The 18,392-nt window shown below is 44.8% G+C and overlaps 1 protein-coding gene across 8 annotated transcripts in view; it reads left to right on the top strand.

The window, feature by feature from the left end:
• The window catches only part of zfhx4 (zinc finger homeobox 4), a 94,480-nt gene that overhangs the window by 48,090 nt on the left and 27,998 nt on the right, over positions 1-18,392 (top strand). For all 8 annotated transcript variants that reach the window (XM_030099493.1, XM_030099492.1, XM_030099495.1 and 5 more), the window contains one exon: positions 7,296-7,530. In XM_030099493.1, coding sequence (XP_029955353.1) covers positions 7,296-7,530 — 235 coding nt within the window. The remainder of the gene's footprint in view (positions 1-7,295; positions 7,531-18,392) is intronic.

Raw genomic sequence — 18,392 nt, 5'->3', positions numbered from 1 at the left:
CAATATCCTTCCTTTAGACGGCTGGGGCCTGGGCAAACACTACCAGCCAGGCGACTCAGTGCTCAGGGCTGCCACTGCTATCAATTACCCCCCTTCCATCCTCTCCCGGCTCGCCGCATAAAATGGTAGGGTCTTCCGTGTTGCCGGAAGAGCGCCAAACTCATCGTTATGGGTTTATGTGGGCAGACAGAACATCCTAGGTTGTCCGATGTGTGGCCGGCTGAGTTTATGTAACGCGTCGGAAACTGTTATCAGTGTGCGCTCCGTGACACACAGTCACTATTTAAATGTTTGAGTTTTGATATGGAGGGCTAAAGCAGACAAAGCAGACTGAAAAGGCCAGCTTTTGTAAAGAAAGGAGAGAGGGATCAAGTGTGCCATCTTGTAGGTCAACTACAAGGCATTTGATTTCCTGTGGCAATATGCAAAACAGCTCCGCTGAAGAGGTGCTTTCTTTGTGTGCGCCCTGGCAGAGGTACCACTCCACTGTGCGCTCACATACAGGCACTTATGTACAGCTTGTCCACACAACAACCCACGTCGTGGCACTCGTCATCAGAACCTGGCCTGAATCTCAATCATTGCTTGATTAAGTGCATTAACAGATATTTTTTCGTCAGATTCCGGAACGTAATTCACTTCGTATTAAAGTTTGCACAGCATTTATCACGTGGATGAAATGTGCTCAGTAAGGAAGCACTCAGTAGCACTTGATTAAGACGGCTCCCAAAAAGAAAGAGGTAGACTGTCTACCATTTTGTGACAGTTTCAAAATGAACTCCTTTTGTCCAGTAATCACCAGCCATTTTCTCACGAGGATCCACCCCAGGGATAATTTCTCCCATTTCTCTGTCATTAGCAGGGCCTGGTATTAGGCTTGTGTTTTGTTCCCTGTACCTTTTGTTTTGTGCTAAGTGAAACCATGCGACAGGGTAGGGGCTAACTGGAAAACAATACTCCCCTTCACAGGCTCAGGAATGTGTAATTAGTGATTTGAACCCGACCACGCTCGTCTAGATTCTTCCCTATCATTCTCTCCTTCTCTTTCCATCTCTTGTTCTTTTGTTCTCTCTGTCATAGATTTTTCTTCGCCTCTCATATCATTATATCTATCAGTTAGTTTCTTTCGCTGTATGTTTCTGTCATTCCTTTGTCTTACGCTCCCTAATAGACATTTTTCAGCGAGTCTCCATTACAAACGGAGCAAAGAAAAACAAACTTGGCAAAAATCGCTGCTGCTTTCGGCACCAAAATTATTTTCCCTTCTCTTCCCTTTTCGGTTTTAGTTAAATATAACAACATCAGTGTAGAACAAACCGCTTTGATGGTGCCAGCCAATAAGCCCCAGATTCTCTACCCCTTTATTTTTGTTTTTCTCCCTGCCTTCCAGAGACCCTGTCAATTAGACCTAGCCTTGATTTCCCAAAAGCATCTTTGCGTGTTGGGAAAAATGGAAAACGATGAACCGTACCTAAAAGCATGTTAGCATTTCAGCAACATCCCTCCCTTTGCGCTGCTGGAAAAAGATAATCCCACAAGCATGTTAGCATTTTCAGCGATCTTGATCTCGGCGTTTTATGATCTCTATCCCATTGTGAGTCGATGGAAAAGATAATCTTAGCAGCAGCGTGGTTTGGGGAAATGGGGAGGTCTGGTCAGTCTCACCTGGCGGCGATGGAGACAAGCGGGGGCTTTTAGACCCTAATGGGCTAAGGTCAGGATGGCTAATAGGGAGTAAGTGGCTGAGCCATGCTGTCTAAATCTAATGCTAATGTAAATACTGATCCATTTTCATGGGGGATGGAGAGATGAGCTGGCTTTCAAGACACCTAACACACATACAGACGTGCAGCGATGACTTAGTGAGATCTGCTCTGGTGTTTGTTTTTTCCCCGACTGGTGAGTAACTATCATAATAAGTTTGTGGCTTTTGGAGAGCGTATTTCCCACACACTCATTGATTATGACCAGGAAGAATGGATCATATTCTAAACCAACAGGCTCGTTTTATTATTTGCATGATATGCATTCCTTTTGTGTGTGTGTATGTGTGTGTGCTTGAGCCTGCTCACTTGTGGGGGAAAAAAAGAGAACAGAAGTAGAAAGTCATTTTTCTAACAGAGGGGCCAGAGGTTCAGGAAGTTGTGAACTTTAGTCCATGCATCAGACGCACTTACGTCACTGCTGAAAGTGTGTGTGTGTGTGTGTGTGTGTGTGTTTTTATGTGGTGAAGCACGTGCATTTCATTATGTCTAAATGAGAAAAATGAAGGGGAAGAATATTAACTTTGATCGTGGATTATTTTCAAATTTTTATCCATTTTTTGGCAGAGAAACAGTAAAGAAATACAAAAAAATAGAAAGAACGAAGGGAAGACAGCGAGAGAGAGAGACAACGAAAGAGCCCAGGACTGAAGACCAGGAGAAACTAGTATGAAAGAATCTTTGTGATAATTCATTTATTTGGATTGGCAGCGATTATGCGGAGGATGCTTATTATTACTGGGCGACCTAAGCTAAGCTCGCCCACAGCCCCTGCACCTCGTGGACGGCAGGCCCCAGAGCTGTGATCACATGTGATTGCCAGCAGGCTGAGCCGAGAGAAACAGGAGAGGCAATTTAGCTGTAGGAAATATTTTTTCTTTGCATCAATGAAAATGAGCTCCTGGGCAGTAGAGAAAGGAAAGACGCCTATCAGGAAATAAAAGATGGTCGGGCTGGGACCGGGAAGGGGGGCGGTGGGGGGGGATTGCTGGGCTTGTTTTGCGTCTCAAGCATCTTTAGATCACACACTGTGGCCTTGTCGGTGAGAGAGGAGGAGAGAGGAACGCAGTTTGTATTTGTGCCAGTGCACTGTGCACTCAGCAGTTTTTGCGCACCGCTTCTATATGCATATTTGTTTTTGTGAAGCCGCCTTCCTCACAGTATAGCCGCTGTCCTCTTTATCTGTGGAAGCAAGGTGGCACATTCCAGGGCCCTCAGCATCTCTCCTCTGCAGCGCAGACTGCCACCGGATCCACTGGCAGTGGTCTTGCGTTACATCTATGTCTTGAGGGCTGAGTGGCGGTTAGCAGTAACATGTGTTAGGGAGGTGGCAGCACTGATGGAATTCTACACTTGGCAGCCTTCCAGGCAGTACTGGTATGTGTTTAAAATACTTTCAAGGAACAATACATGCTTTTGTTGTTTGCTTGGCCGAGTGGGGTTGTTTTTGTCTCCGATGGCCACTGGAGGCCCAGGGGATAGCACCGGAAGCTGGGGACTTTCAGAAAAAAGTAAAATAAAATGAAAAGGTATACCCAACAACAAGCTGTGTGCTCCTAATCGAAACGAGATAAGACTTCTTCATTCTATGCACGCCACAGCTCTCTCAATGGACCCGTACAACAAACCTGTATGTACGCACGGCTTTTTTTCTCCTTTTTTTTTTTTTTTAAACATATAAAACTTGTGCACACATGTTCTGACACACTCATTCTGGTTGTTAAGACATAGCTGCGGTGACAGAAGGTTCTTACTTTCAGTATGTATTCATTAGCTGCCTGGTTTTACACTTAATGACAGGAAAGAGTCATGTTTGTACCGAGTACCCTAATTTGTCATTTGGTTTATGGAGAAAATATGCAACCCCACTGCTTTGCACTTTTTTAAAAAAGATTTTTTTAACATTAGCAGTGAACACTTCACAATCATAGGCAGAGGCAAAAAAATACACTCGATTGAAATTATAGACACACACGGAAACATAGTTGTGAGGTAAAATCAGAAAAAGTGGAGTCGAAATTTGTAATGCATAAAAACCACACACACACACTCGCACACTCACACACACAAGGAGAAGAAAAGAAGGATTGAAATTATACCCACACACACTCGTTCACATACTTGTACATGCACAGGGAGATAAAAGAAGTTGTGAGAAGACGTCTTTTAGCTTGGCTTATTAAGAATTCAGTTAATGAGGCAGCTTTGTCACCCCAGATAGAACAAATGGATGTGAGACAGCAGCGCTGCTATCCTCCCCGCAAACCCAGGGAGCGAGTTGAGGGGAGGTGTGTGCGCTCCTGTTTTGTGTGTGCGAGAAAGGTGTTTTGTAAACATCTCATTCTGCATAATGAATGCAGTCCTCTGTCATCCTCATCCACACACACACACACACACACTTACTGTACCAGCAGCAGCGGCAAACCACGACACAAGGGAGCTTCCTTTACCTGTCAAAATGACTCTCCTCCCCTCTCCTCATGCACGTCCCAGTGTGTGTGTGTGAATTTGTCATAGACAAGGCTGTTGTGTTTCTGACAGGCAAACAGGAAGTCCTCAGTGTCGTCATTTGCATTCTTTGTATATGAGTGTGTGTCTGCACCTCCTCCACCATCTCGGGCTGACTATGTCATGTTTAGGTCCACCCAGGGAGAACTGTTTAGCTGATTTTGATTGGCCCACAGGGAGTGTTAGCCGAGTTGGTTGTTTGCCAAACACTAATCCTCAACAATTAACCAGCAGGCTCTCGGGAGAGGTGCCATATTGACAAGGATGGTCCTTTTTTTTTTGACATTTTCCACACAAAAAAACACTCAATACAAATGTACGTACAGCCCATACACATACAAATCAGCTGTGGCATAAATTACTTACACATTGCAGGCAGACACACGGGTGCAAACCCAGGAGCAGAAACAGTGTGTTTGTGTGTTTGAATATGCATTACACAGCCCACGCCTGGCAGGAGTCAAAGCGCTCCTTTAAAAGTTCATAAATCATGGATGTTCTGGCCTGTGATCACCAGACCGCCTGCCTTTCAGGCCTGCAGAGTGCCAGAGAGCGACAGACAGCCCTCTAGTTTAGGTCTTAAACAAACCCTCTGGAATGTGCTGATGGGGAGAGAATTAATATTAGGCCTAAACCTATCTGGCAGCCCAGTTCAACCCCAAGTATATCATTCAGCTCCTCTCTGCTGAAGCCTCATATCCTTAAAACATTACAATGTACGCGAGGACACTGAGTGATGCCTGGTCCGTATTTAGACCGCAGCTGAGTTATATAAAAATGTAAATTTTAAAAGGAGTACATTCCTGTGCTAATGGCCATATCATTAGGAAACATTGTGAGCCATCGAGGGATAAGACTCTTAACCGTGGCTGTCGTATTGACCGCGTTTGTGCACACATGTGCAACACACAGTCGCCAGTTCCAGTGCGCTCTTCTCCAATGGGATTTATAAATGTATACTGAGGGTTGTCAGTGGAGGATAGAAAGACCTTGTTTGATTACGAGTTTTCCATTCATTTCTGAGAACTGCTTTCAGTTCTTTCTTCTTTTTTTTTTTTTTTTTTTTTTCCTTCAAAAAAGCTCAATTCTTAATAGTTCCCATTTCTATGAGAATGGTCTTGGAGTAAACGTGAGTGTCCAGATACTGTTAAGAGGAGAAAAAACAAATCCTAAGCAGCAGTAAAAAGTGTTCTTGTTTTCTTTTCTGGAGTAATAATCGATGAGTGAATGAATGACAATGGGGATGTGTAGAGCCGTACAAAGGCTTTTGTGTGTTGTGTATAGAATAAGGATTTTGCTATGGAAATCCATTTTAAAGTGCAAATGATTGATAAAGTCCTAAAAACTCAATGATGGGTCAAAAAATAAGAAAATGTTTTTTTTTTTTTTTCCTTTAAAGACGTGAATTCAGATCTCCTTGTTGATGGAAGTGATGTATGCGTGTTTGCTTCCGCAGCACATGTCTGTGTGGTTTCCACAGTATGGTTCAGCAGCCCAGATCTCCAATGAGGGAGGGAGGGGAAGAAAGAAAAGAAGCAAAGAAAGAGGGAGAGAGAAAGTGCAAGGGGAGGCCTCCTTTCAGAGAGAAACAAAGATAGCTGTAATTAATGGCCCTGAGCTCTGGACTAGGGGAGCTTTCTTCTGACAACTCTGACTTAATTAAAACTTAAGACTTCTGAAAGGGCCTCTGACTGCGAGGGGACGTCCCACCGTCTCGTGAGAAAAACCTCGCAAGATTTCCTACAAAAGAAAGAAAGAGGGAGAGACAGAGAGAAAAGATGTGTTAGCGGCTGTAGCTATGTTGCTAATCCCTGTTTGTCAAAGGAGGAAGAGGGCGAGGAGGGGCGCGGGGGGTTAGAACTCACACACCTGCACTCCACTCCTCCCACCGTGCACACACGCACACAAACACACGCACACACTCATACATTCTCCAGGCCCTCCTCCTCCCCGCCCCCCTCGCTCCGTATAACGCCCGGCAGCAGCGCTCGGAAGGAAATATCACCTGGCTAACTTTTTTCTTGCGCTTCAGGAAAGAAGCGTCTTCCTGTAGGAAGGTGGAGAGACGGAGTAATACTAACACAAACACACACACACACACAGATGCACACATCATTATCTGTATTAAATCATGCATAGAGCCGTGCACCTGTTTCTCACATGGCTGTATGAATAAATCTTACCTAAAGTCTAAGCTAACCTTTGTGAGCCACTTCTGTGTCTCTGTCTCTGCCTTGCTCCCCCCTTTTTTTCTCGTTCTTTTCCTCCTCCTGTTTTTTTTCTCTCTCTCTCTCTCTCTGTTTCTCTCTCTTTCCCCTCCCTCCCTCCCTCCGCAGAGGATCAGATAATAAAAGCTTGGCCTGGTCTTTTGTTTTTGTGCATTGTTCATTAGCCCGGCAGCAACAACAGAAGCACACTTGATATGCTTGGCTTGACTGGGTGTATGGGAGCAGGGCAAGGTGGGATGGGGGCTGTGCGGACGCGTGTGCGCGGCGGCGGCGGCGTGCGTGCGCGCGCGCGCGCGTCTGTGCACCTACACACACTGAGGGCAGGAGCGGAGGTAGGGGGTAGCTTTGCATGGCTGCAACGCCATTAAAGAGGCAACTGGAAATTAAGGGCTTGCAACTGACAGCACACGTTGAATGAGAAAACCCCCGCAGCTGCCAACAATAAGCAGAGCCGGACAATGTGCGCGTTAAAGACAAAAAAAACTGTGTTCCGAACTCAACCCCTTATCCGACTTTTTGTGTGTTTTCAATCTTTTCATCACGTCGAACATATCCGGGTAATTTGTGTGCAGTGTGTGAACTTAAGGCCGCCCCGGAAAGCTGCATCTGTTACTGCTTCAGAGCGTCACCACAAGCACCAGAACCTTAGCTTAGCAGTTATTTACTCTCAAACTTAGTTTGGTTTTCACTTAAATAGGTTATATATGTGAAAATCCTTGAGAGATTTGAGCTTTTGTACTCATGTTTTTTGGTTGATTCCTTGTAATTCACCAGAGCCGTTTCCTGTGTTCCACAGTACCTACAGAAGCAGGACAGCGCGCACGGTTCGGAGTCGTGCGTCTACTACTGCACGCTGTGCGACTACTCCACCAAGGCCCGCCTCAACCTGGTGCAGCACGCCCGCTCAGCTCGCCACCAGCAGAACGAAGGACTGAGGAAGCTCCAGCTGCACCAGCAAGGCCTGGGAGGAGACGAGGATGGCCTGAGCTTCCCTGAGCTCTTCCACGTCAAAGAATGCCCCGCCAGTCAAGGTCTGTGCTCCGTCCAACTTCTTCTGTTTCCTGTCGTATCACCTGCTTTCTGCTCCTATGCAGTTTACACTCAGATTTTCTTTTGGCGCTATCTGCCTAAGGTAGTTGCAGTGATCTATTTTCTTTTCTACTCAGATCCATCCTTTCTCATTACAAGCCCTTCATCTTTTTTTTTTTTCTTGCACCACTCCCTTTTTATCCTGACAAACCTCTCTCGCTCCCTGCCTCGTTCTCTCCTTCCTCTGGCCTTCATATCCAGATCACGTCTCTCGATACAGACCCGTCCATTCCTCCTAATCTCTCCAAAATGAGCATACTGTTCCTATTAGGCTGCCGCGCTTGTATCTGAAACACACACACACAAACACGTGCACACACACACACACACACACACACACACACACACACACACACACACACACACACACACACACACGTTGTCCCGTGCACAGGGACATCCCAGGCAGGCAAGCAGTCAGCTTATGAAATTTCACCTTGGGAGGATCTCATACTCAAAGGCCTGCACACACATATGTTCCTCACACACATACATTACTCACACACGCGCGCTCACACACGCACACACACACACACAAACACACGCATATGCTATGGCTACACAGTCTCTCCCTGGAGTGAGCTTTCATTTCCTTTCTCATGACCAAAGCAATTTGGCTTTCATTTAAGAGTCTCCGTCCTGCCAGCAGCTAATAAGTGTAACAGAACTGTAAAACATTCAGAGAGACAAAAAAAAAAAAAAAAAAAAGAAAGAAAAAGATTAATCGTTTTTCTTTGAGTGGGGGTTGGATGGTTGGTGAGGGGTTGCAGGGTGTAAGGGGAGGGGGCCGTGCTGTAATTTAAACCAGAAGACGGAGAGTCAGGGTCCATTATTTAGTCATCCCTATGTTAATGCTGCCGGGAGAAAATGAGCGCTTAACTTGTTTTTGCTTTGCTTGACCTGAAGGAGCGGGGGGAGCGGGGTGGGGTGGTGGTGGTGGTGGTGGTGGTGCTGGTGCTGAGCAGGGAGGAGGAGGAGGGGGGGAGACACATTTTAAATAGCATTCCAGCATAGCATTAATCCATACGTTTGTGTATGTGTGAGTGTGTGTGTCAGCCTGTGTGTAGATTTCACCATCAATCTGTGCTCCCCAAAGTGTCCTGTTTATACTGTACATGTACTCCTAAACCAGATGGAGCCCCGGCGCTTAGAAACACATGTGAATCCCAACACACACGCACACACACGCACACAAATAACAGAAGAGCTCCCAGTCCTGAAATGGAGACCATTGCCGGTGAGCGTTTGGTTTTAATTACCCATGGATCAAAGTTTCGGTGAGATTTGGGGTCTAGCAGAAAAGCATGCTTAGATAAATCATTACCTTACATTTAACATGGCCCTCAACCCACCCTCTTGTTTCTCTGCGTTCCTTTTATGTGTCTCTCTCTCTCTCCTTTTTTGTCCTGCTTATTCCATCTCCCACACTTCTCCTTCTCCTGTCCATTTTTTCTTTTAATCCAAAACACCAGCCCAGCTCCAAGGCCCCCCCCCCCCCCCCCTCCCTTTTTTACATCTCAAAACCAGTGAGCACAAATAGGTTTTAAACCTGTCAAAAGCAATATTTGCCCACTGCACCTATTTCAAATGTTCCACTCTTAAAACATACCATATTTGTAGCACGGGCCCTGGTTTTATACCTTGGCTTTGATGCCACATGGTGAATTTCCATGTGGAAGCCGGTGCAAAGCTTAAGCGGACGCTGGCAGCATCCAAAATGCTAAGCCACTCTTTTTTGGATGCCCTCCTTTTGCCCACTCTATATAATTTTTTTTTTTTTGTGAACAACAGTATTCTTTCACAAGGTACATTGTAAATGTTTCAAAGGCATTTCCTCATTGCCCATAAGTGTTTGGCAGGTGTTGGCGGAGCGCGGGGTTCGAGATCAAACGCCACGTTGTAATAAACCGGGGTTGCGTTCTTGTTCTGTAGTTTTTGCGGTAAAATAGAGCACATTAGGTTTTTTTGTTGTTGTTGTTGTTGTTTATTTTTAGCCATTCTTCTTTTATTTTTTGCTCTTTGAATTCCAGATTACGCAGTAACACATGCTAACATTTCATACCGTCTTGTAATAACCAAAAAAAGGTAAATTATAACTGCTTGAGGCTCCCGCGGTGATAGATGGCGCGAGTGTTTTATCCGATGGAAAAGGCTCTATAGTAGGCAACATTTTCAGCCGGTGCTGGGTTTAAGGACCCTCTGTTTGTGTACCCATGCATGTGTGTGCGTGCTGTTAGTTTTCTGGGGCTGCAACTCCTGACTCGAGCACTTTCTGTTCATTAGAGACTGGTATGAAAAAGATTAATTTAAGTGCTGACCGGTATCTTTCTCTTAAAGCCTGGGACTTGGCACCAAGCCAGATAATTATAGGCTCATTTGGGAATAAGAGTTCTAATGCTCTGGACTTTATGTACATGTGAATGGCTTTCATTAAACAATTTTGATGCTGATTTTATGGCCTTATTAAGGATACAGTACTGCAGAGACGCACCGCAAGGGTATAGGTGTTTTAAACAAAGACAGGGGTGTGCAAGCAACACTTTTGCTGCATTGTGTGCACATTAATGCATGTGTTTGCTAATGTTTGCCTGGTAATATTTCCCAAGCCTTCAGTTCTTGTTGCCTTTTTTTTTTTTTTTTTTTTTTTTTTTTTTGTGAGATTATGATTGTCAGGTCTCCAGTTGTTCTCTGTAAATTCCCAGCATCATGTTCAAAAAGACATTTCAGTGAAGCCAAAGTTCAGAAAAAGAATGGAACAATCAGAATCACGGGTTTTCTCTACACTTTAGAAAGTCATTTTTATTTTTTTTATTTTTTTTCACATGTACAAAGTCAAAAGTTGGTAGCAGGGAACGCCTCGGGTCCACCCATGTGATCTCTGGCCCCGGTTTCCCAGGTTGGGAAGCACATTTTTTAACGTAGTAAATAAACACTAATGTGAAGTGAGTGAAGCGCATGTCTGTGTCCACATATCTCCTTTCATGAGCTGGAGTTCACACTCACCGTCGATGCAGCGGGAACTTTTCGCCATGATGTTTCAGCAGTGCCCTTCAGACACAAAAGGCCCTCTGTGTCCACATTTCTCAGATAAGCCATCCCTCTCTGTGTGCAATTATAAATAATGAAGTATATTGAGTTTATACCAAAATGCCAGTTTGCATCATAAGAGGGAGCGTTAAATGAATTGCCTCTCAACATGGAAAATGTGGAGGCCATTTTGCTTTGAGGATTGTCCAAAAGTGATTAGAAAAATTAGATTTTTTATTTATTTTTTATTTTTGCTGCCCTTCTCCACACTGTAATAAAGTTAGGATCTAAACAGGTTTTTTTTTTTTTCTTTTTGTTGTTTTTTTTGTCAAACTCCACTTAAACAGAAAATTATGACAGATTGGGAGTCATGGGTATTCCATCATCAGTTTTATAATGTGAACAATTTGTTTAGCTGAATTTTTTGGAAACATTAACAGTCTTTGAAGTCGCTGCGCCAAGTTTTCCATCGTGGGTTTTGTCCTGACCCTCTTTTCCGTTTGTTTCGACATTAAGAACATTGTGAGGAGGCGTGTGCACGCGCGCGCGCGCGCGCGCATGTGCGCGAGTGTGTTTTTTTTTCTGTGTGCATCCTTGCCGATTAGCCCATGTGCTCCATCATGTGTAAAGCTCTTCATACCGAGCAGAAACATAGCTCCCTCTCTGCATATTCTACTTTTCTGTCATTATTTTTTTCCCCTTCCTTGCTCCCTCCGTCCCTCACAAAAAGGAAAAGGGAGATGGGATCTTATGGTGGTAATTATTTCTGAGAGCCCAGCCTGTCATCCATCCCTCCACCACCCCTCCACCCACACTTCTCCGTCCTTCTATACCCTCCCCTCCTCACCCTCTGAAGCCCACCACCACCCGACATGCATTAAAGAGAGAGGGAGAGGACCCTCTTTGTCTGAATCCCCCTTTTAAACAAAAGACCTCTTCTGACTTAGAGAGACCAACAACACTTTTATCGTGTGTGTGTGTGGGTGTACGAGTGTGCATGTGCGAGTGTGTCCAGAGCCTTTTGTTTTCTCTGAGTGATAAGGCTCTGGGACATTTTTTTGGTCCGAGTCAAATTAGTGTAGCCTTGCTAACCATTTACATAGCAGCTGTAGGCTAAAAAAACTGAGCTTAATGGAGTCTTATTATCCTTATATGCGCTCGCGTGTGGATGTCGACGTGTTTGTGCGCATCCAGCAGGAAGCGAGGGAGCGTGGACGGAGCGGAGTTGGGCCATCTCGCTTGTTTCTTGTGTCTCAACTCTGTCGGATCGCAGAAAACACTGAAAACAATCAGCGAGCCGTCAGTGCGGGGAAGGGCTTCGCCGCCTTCCAGAAAGCATTTCAATGTGATGACACCGAAGCATCTTTTTGAGGTATTAGGTTTTCCCTCCTCCCTCACTTTCACTCCCTCATATTATACTGGGTGGTGGTTTTGCCATTCCAGCGGTTCTCTTCTTTTTCTTCTTCTATTTTTTTTTTTTTTTTTTTTTTTTTTTAAGAAAGGTCTCTCCTCAGACAGAAGTCTATTTCCAGGGTTTGTCTCAGTAATTTGCGGCCATTACATAAACAGTCACGGATGGCCAGAAGAGTGAGAGAAAGGATGCAACACACACCCAGATCTAGCAAAACCGCTGGAGCTGGTTTAACGGTGGCCATTTTCTCTTTCAAGTCTGGACGGAGACGTTGAGTTGCAGCTGACTCCGCTCATCATGAGATGCTTTTGCCCTCGTTGTAAAGCGCCGTTTACGAGAAATCCCTTCCACGCAGTCCTCGATTTGATATCTGTATTTAGTACTGCCTTTAATAGGTTAAGACAACCAATTATAGCGCATATTGATTTGCTTACATACACATGATTAAATGCAGTAATTTGTTTGTGACCTTTTCTTTTTCATTTACTGTGCAACTGGAACTTACTTACATCCCGTAAAAAGGTGAGGTCCACAGATTTCAGTCACATGGGATTCATTCCTTGCATAATAAAAACTGGGAATGTTATTTTTATGTGCCCGACACAAGTAAAAATGCAGTTCTTGGGAAAATCTATTCTGATGAGAGTGATGTGATCTGACCCCAAAGGATTTTAGTTGAGTATGTAGTTTTTTATTGCTGTGCAATTAGCTGGAGACAATACTCTGCATTTTAAATCATTTGTCAAATCAAAATAAGACACATTCATATATGTATATTATTATATTTTCGGCAAGTAGCAATTTACCCCAAATTTCCCAAAACCATATTCTCTATGGCAGTGGGAGTCAAAGATGTGGTCATTTTTTGAATAATTCCATCCAAGCAAATTATAATTACTCTGCGGTCTGTGTGTGCACATAGAGAAAAATGGGCAGCAGGCTGACTTGTGCCTCAGAAAAAAAAAAAAAGAGCCTCGTTCACCATAAACTATTTTTGAAATGGTGTGTCGGGGCGGTATGGGCTCAGGCCGATTGTTTTTCTTTGAGTTGAGCAGCTCTTTGGTGGAGGGGTATTACCCGAGCTAAATTGTTCCCTCATGTTTTCCGCCAAGGTTCTGTGCCCACCACACTGACAGTTATAATTTGCAGAAATTGCACTGATTATCTGAATTAGCATACCTGACCAATGCCACATTAGTCTTATTTACAATACAAAGCTGTGGGGCTCTGAGGACGCATACTAAATATGACTTAACCCTTTGAAGAGGGAGCGAGCGTCACAGGGCCGGGACGTCTTTCACGTCACTGATATCACAAAGAGCTTTAAGGCCCCGCTCCATATGGAGCTGAAAGCCTTTGGAAGGCTCCTGGAAAAGGAAGTAGTGAATGTCAAGCCTGAGGACCAGACTTCAAATCACAGGGTTATTGCATGTTCTCCTTTTACTCTCAGGTTCTTTTTGACCTTTTCTCTTTCCATATTTTTTCCACCTCTCAGCTATTGTCCCCCCTCCATCTTATTTTTCTTCCCCTTTTTCACCCCCCCTGTTCTTCTTTTATTTTTTTTTCTCCCTCACCTCCATTCTTTTCCCTCCTCGATCCCTTCATACACCCCCTGTCCATTGACTCTTAACCACAGATGGACAAAACAATGGGCCATGTCACACAGCATTAAGACAAACAATCCAGTGATGGGAGGAGGGCTGTGTGGAGCCTGAGCCCCCGTAACCAGGCAATGCGCTCGCTGGGTCCAAGCAGCCGCTAATCTCAGACGGCGATGATACAATTCACAGATGGACATTGAAGGCCGCCTATATGCACACACACACTCACACCCATCCACACGCAGAGAAAAGCATAATGAAGAAGTGTTATCAGGTAGAATATCTGCCGGTCCTCACAAGTGCAAAGAATTTCTCCTTCCTATTGCTCCCTTCTTCTCTCCATTTCCTTTCCCTCATCCATCAATAGGAGGTATGGAATTGATAGCAGTTATTGATTACCTATAGGCTAAGGCTAATCGTCGCTAACCGGAGGAAGCTTTGCCGCCATAGCAGCTGTCAGTGGCTTATTTTGTCGAGTGAGAGAGAGAGAGAGAGAGAGAGAGAAAGAGACCCTCTAGCATTTAGGCAGCAATAGCAGTTTCTCTCCAGTGTTTACTTACCGCAGACTAATGGCTTAACAGCACACGAAAAAGAGAAACATTCTGGACATTAGTTCTCTTTCCAGAAAAAGGGAAATGTATGTTTTTGTCTGCCCAAAGATACGTTGAGAGACACGCCAAGTTTCACCTCCCCACCTATGTGAATAAGACCCATCTCACTCTCGCTCCTTTTCTTCATCTCCCTAATAGGAAATTTGAGCACACTGTGTGAGATTAAAGCAGAGAATCAATGCCTTGTGAGCAATCATTTCCAGACAAATCTCTTTCATCTTTTTTTCTCCCCTCCGTTCCCTCGTTCGTTTTTTCTCCCACCTCCTAATGCTAACAGGGGGTCCTGTGTCATGACATCCCTTTTGCTTTTATCATGTCCTAATAACGCTCCGAAAATAGAGAGAGAAAGAGGAATGTGACAGAGGGAGAAAAGGGGCGCTGGGAAAAAAAAAAGAACAAGAAATGGATAGACTGATAAAAATCCATTGAATGAGCATGGGTCTTGATTTGTGCTTTGATGTGGATGTCTTTGTGCAAATTAGACAAATATGCCCGCTGCTTTAGTCATCTCCAAGCTCTTGAAGAGATAGTATCTATCGCGGCTTCTTCTTCTTTTTTTTTTATGAAGAATGGAAAGATGGAAGAAAAAAGTGAGTGACAAGTTCATATAGGGGCACAGAAATATACTTCTTTTCTTTTCTTTTCTTTTCTTTTTAGAGACACGTGAAGATGTCGTTAGATAAAAGTGCGCAAGGCAAGAAGTAGCCCATACTAGGAATTTAAATAAAACAGAAATTAAAATAAATATAAAGTATATGCAGAAAAGATGCTGCTGTATGCTTGGTTTGGCACACAAGGTGCTTCACCCACGATGGTGCACAGGGCTAATGGGCAGGAATACACACACACACACACACACATACACACACACACACACACACACCCACACAACACACACACCTTAGCCAGGCCTTTGTTTCAAAAGCAGGTTAATGGGGAGTGAGGAAGAGGAGCGTTGCAATTTTCTGCTCTTTAGGCGCCAGAGAATTCTCTCCAGTGTAAGAGAGACCAGACTCTCAGCGTAATAGGCATTTTACACCCTCATCACCCCTTGCGCACACACACACACACACACACACACACTCACACACATACACACAAACACGGACACACACTCACCAGAAACGTGTGGGAGTGTAATAGGCATTCTATGGTGTGTATTGGCGGTCCCCAGAGTGCCAGTAAGTGTTAGACATGCATAGAGTCGGCAATGAGACAATCAGCATGCTGAAATTGAAACCTTGTCTGGAGTCACACAGGAGGGGAGGAAGATGAGCGGCGAGCAGAGGAGAGCAGAATGGAGGAGAGGATTAAATACATAGAGTGGAGGAGCAGCGATAGGAGCGCCGATACCGGGAGAGAGGAGAGATGCAGAGCAGGAGGAGCGAAGAGACGGAGGGAGAGGAAATAGGAACTGATGTTTGTTTAATTGCTTCATAAGTGATGACACAGATAATTATGTCAGGGGGAAAAAAAAAAGAGATGCTCTTCTTAGGCAGAGCCAATGAGCAGCTGTATCGGTTGTGTGTGTGTGTGTGTGTGTGTTTGTGTTTGTGCGCGCCCAGCTGTCTGTCCCTATAGCCCCATCAACCGTCGTCCCCTCCAGCCACATCAAGTATAGGACACCATTAAAGCATTATGCTTTGTGTCACATCAAATCATTCAGTTTAATTAACAGAAAAACACACACACACACACACACACACTCCAAACACACGGAGGCACAGTCTCATCATTTGGAATCATTTTAATTACTCCACAGCATCCTGATTATTAATATCTCTGCTTCATATACCTGGGGATATGAAGGCGAGTGTGTTCACCTATATTTTCTGGGCTGTGTGTTTGCAGGCGTGTGTGTGTGTGTGTGTCTCTGTGTGTGTGTAAGTGATGCTCCCTTGACTTCATATCTAATTGTCTTTTTTAATGACAATATTCCACTGTGTGCCGGCTGTATGTAATGAGTCAGGGTGTGTCAAAGTGCAGGCCTGAGCTGTCCGGTTGAGTTAAGCTCTTCCAGTCTACTGTAGAAGCCTCCAGCGCACACACGCGCACACACACACACAGTTGGCGTACACACTCAAAGAGACAGTATCAATGTGGGAGTTCCTGTATCTGACATGAGATTAAGAGGGCCAAGTGGAAGAACGTCGAAGAACTGCCCTGTTGCATTTGCATGAAGGAAAGAGGGCCATCCTGTCACACACACACACACATGCACAGGCATCTCACACACACACACACACACACACACACACACACACAGGCATCTTGTGCAGTAAGTGAGCAGTAGCCTCCCTTGCATTATTCACAGTGGCCGAGTGATCGAAGCCTGGTTCAATAGCACTAAAGCGGCGCACGCTGGAGAGATTTGTCTTACAAAACCTTGACACACACACAGGCGCACATATGCTCTCACACACATTGATTTTTGGTGGTGGGAATCTCCTAGGCTTCGGACGAAAGACAGGGACGTGAGAGGGGCTTCCCCCGTCAGAGCAGCCCCCTGACAAACGCTCACACACGCATTCTTTCACACAGTGCGACACACACACACACACACACACACACACACACACACACACACACACACACACACACACACACACACACACAGACACACACACACAGCAAACATGCAAGTGCATGTTAAATTGGCAAAAATGAGATTTGATGATCATGACGCCTGGCAATTGCATGAATAAGAAAATGAAAGGGAAAAGATGAAGATGGGAGACGAAGGATCTGCCCCTTAGATCTGATGGGGTTTCATTTGCAGCGAGATGAGCTGATGGTAAAATAAAAAATAAAAAAAAGCAAGAAAAAAAGTCTTAACTGATCACATTTCTTTTTTGCTGACTCCCCTCTTTTGCATTTCACCATCAGGGGGCTTTTCGCAAGCGTGGCAGAAAAAAAAAAAAATCATGCATTGCCTGATATGTCATATCTCTCCGACGCAGCGTGTGAGTGCTTCTTTTTTTTTTTTTTTTTGCACAGGAATGTTCAATTTGAAGCCTTCACTTGATTTGAATGGTAATTTTTTAATACATCAGTCACTTCATTCAGTTTTTTTTTTTTTTTTTTTTTTTTTTCCGACTCGATACAGTGGAAAGCAGAGCACATACCACTTCTCCTGGCGTTTTTGACGCATTAACATGTATCGACAAGCCGGCACTTGCATGCCTGTAAACACCGAGGCACAAATACACACGCACACGCACACCTCTGTCCCCTGAAGGCATGTGATCAACCAGACCCAATCCCTTGTAATCATGTGGAACCCACCTCTTCAACCCCCCCCCCACACAACCCAACATATTGCTCCCCTTCAATCCCTAGTAATGGTTTGGGGCAGGGGGCTGAAGCGGTGGGCTTCTTTCCCTTAGCCCCAGTGTCTTAAGCTGCCATTGATTAAATGTTAACTGATATACTCGGCCCTGGCAATCTTGTTAGAGCCAGAGCAGGCAGGCAGCTAGACAGACAGTTTAGGACCCGCACCCTCCTGATCAATAGCACAGATAAAGATTTCATCCATCAATGAGCTCCCAAAACAAAAGGTATCTGATACCTGATTAGGCCCGTGGGGACACGCACACTCGCACACATACAGACACAGTTTTGAACATGAACCCCTCGCATGGGTGGAAGTGCAGGAAGGGATGGCGCTGGCACTGAAACCTCTGATACACGCAGAACGCTATTGTGCGTTCTCCTAAATAACCACAAATGTGTGGCGTCTCGTCGTACCGAGCGCCCCGCATGGAGTCAGTCAGTTCCACACCTCACAGTGTAATTGCCACAGATGCACGGACACACACACACACACACACACACACACTTACACACACTAATATGTACAGTCAAGTTTCCAGACAGCACCGCTGACTTTTCCCGGATGAAGGTTAATTATGCTGTGTTAGTTCACTTAAGTGTGCATTTGTTTTTTCATGCAAGTGTGCGTGCGTGTGCGCGTGCGCGTGCATGCCAAAGGCACCGCAAAATGGCTGAATCAATGTCTTGGCGACCACCACTGTTAAGGTGTATCAATAATGTTCTGCTATCTTCTTCCGCTGCTATTGTCACGGGGCGCTTTGAAAGTCCAAGCCTAGCCGCAATTAAGACTTAATTATAAATCAATATGAGAAGTCATTTGA

Source organism: Salarias fasciatus, chromosome 9, assembly GCF_902148845.1.
Source record: "Salarias fasciatus chromosome 9, fSalaFa1.1, whole genome shotgun sequence".
NCBI classification, from domain to species: domain Eukaryota; kingdom Metazoa; phylum Chordata; class Actinopteri; order Blenniiformes; family Blenniidae; genus Salarias; species Salarias fasciatus.
This window is presented reverse-complemented; position numbering and strand designations above follow the sequence as displayed.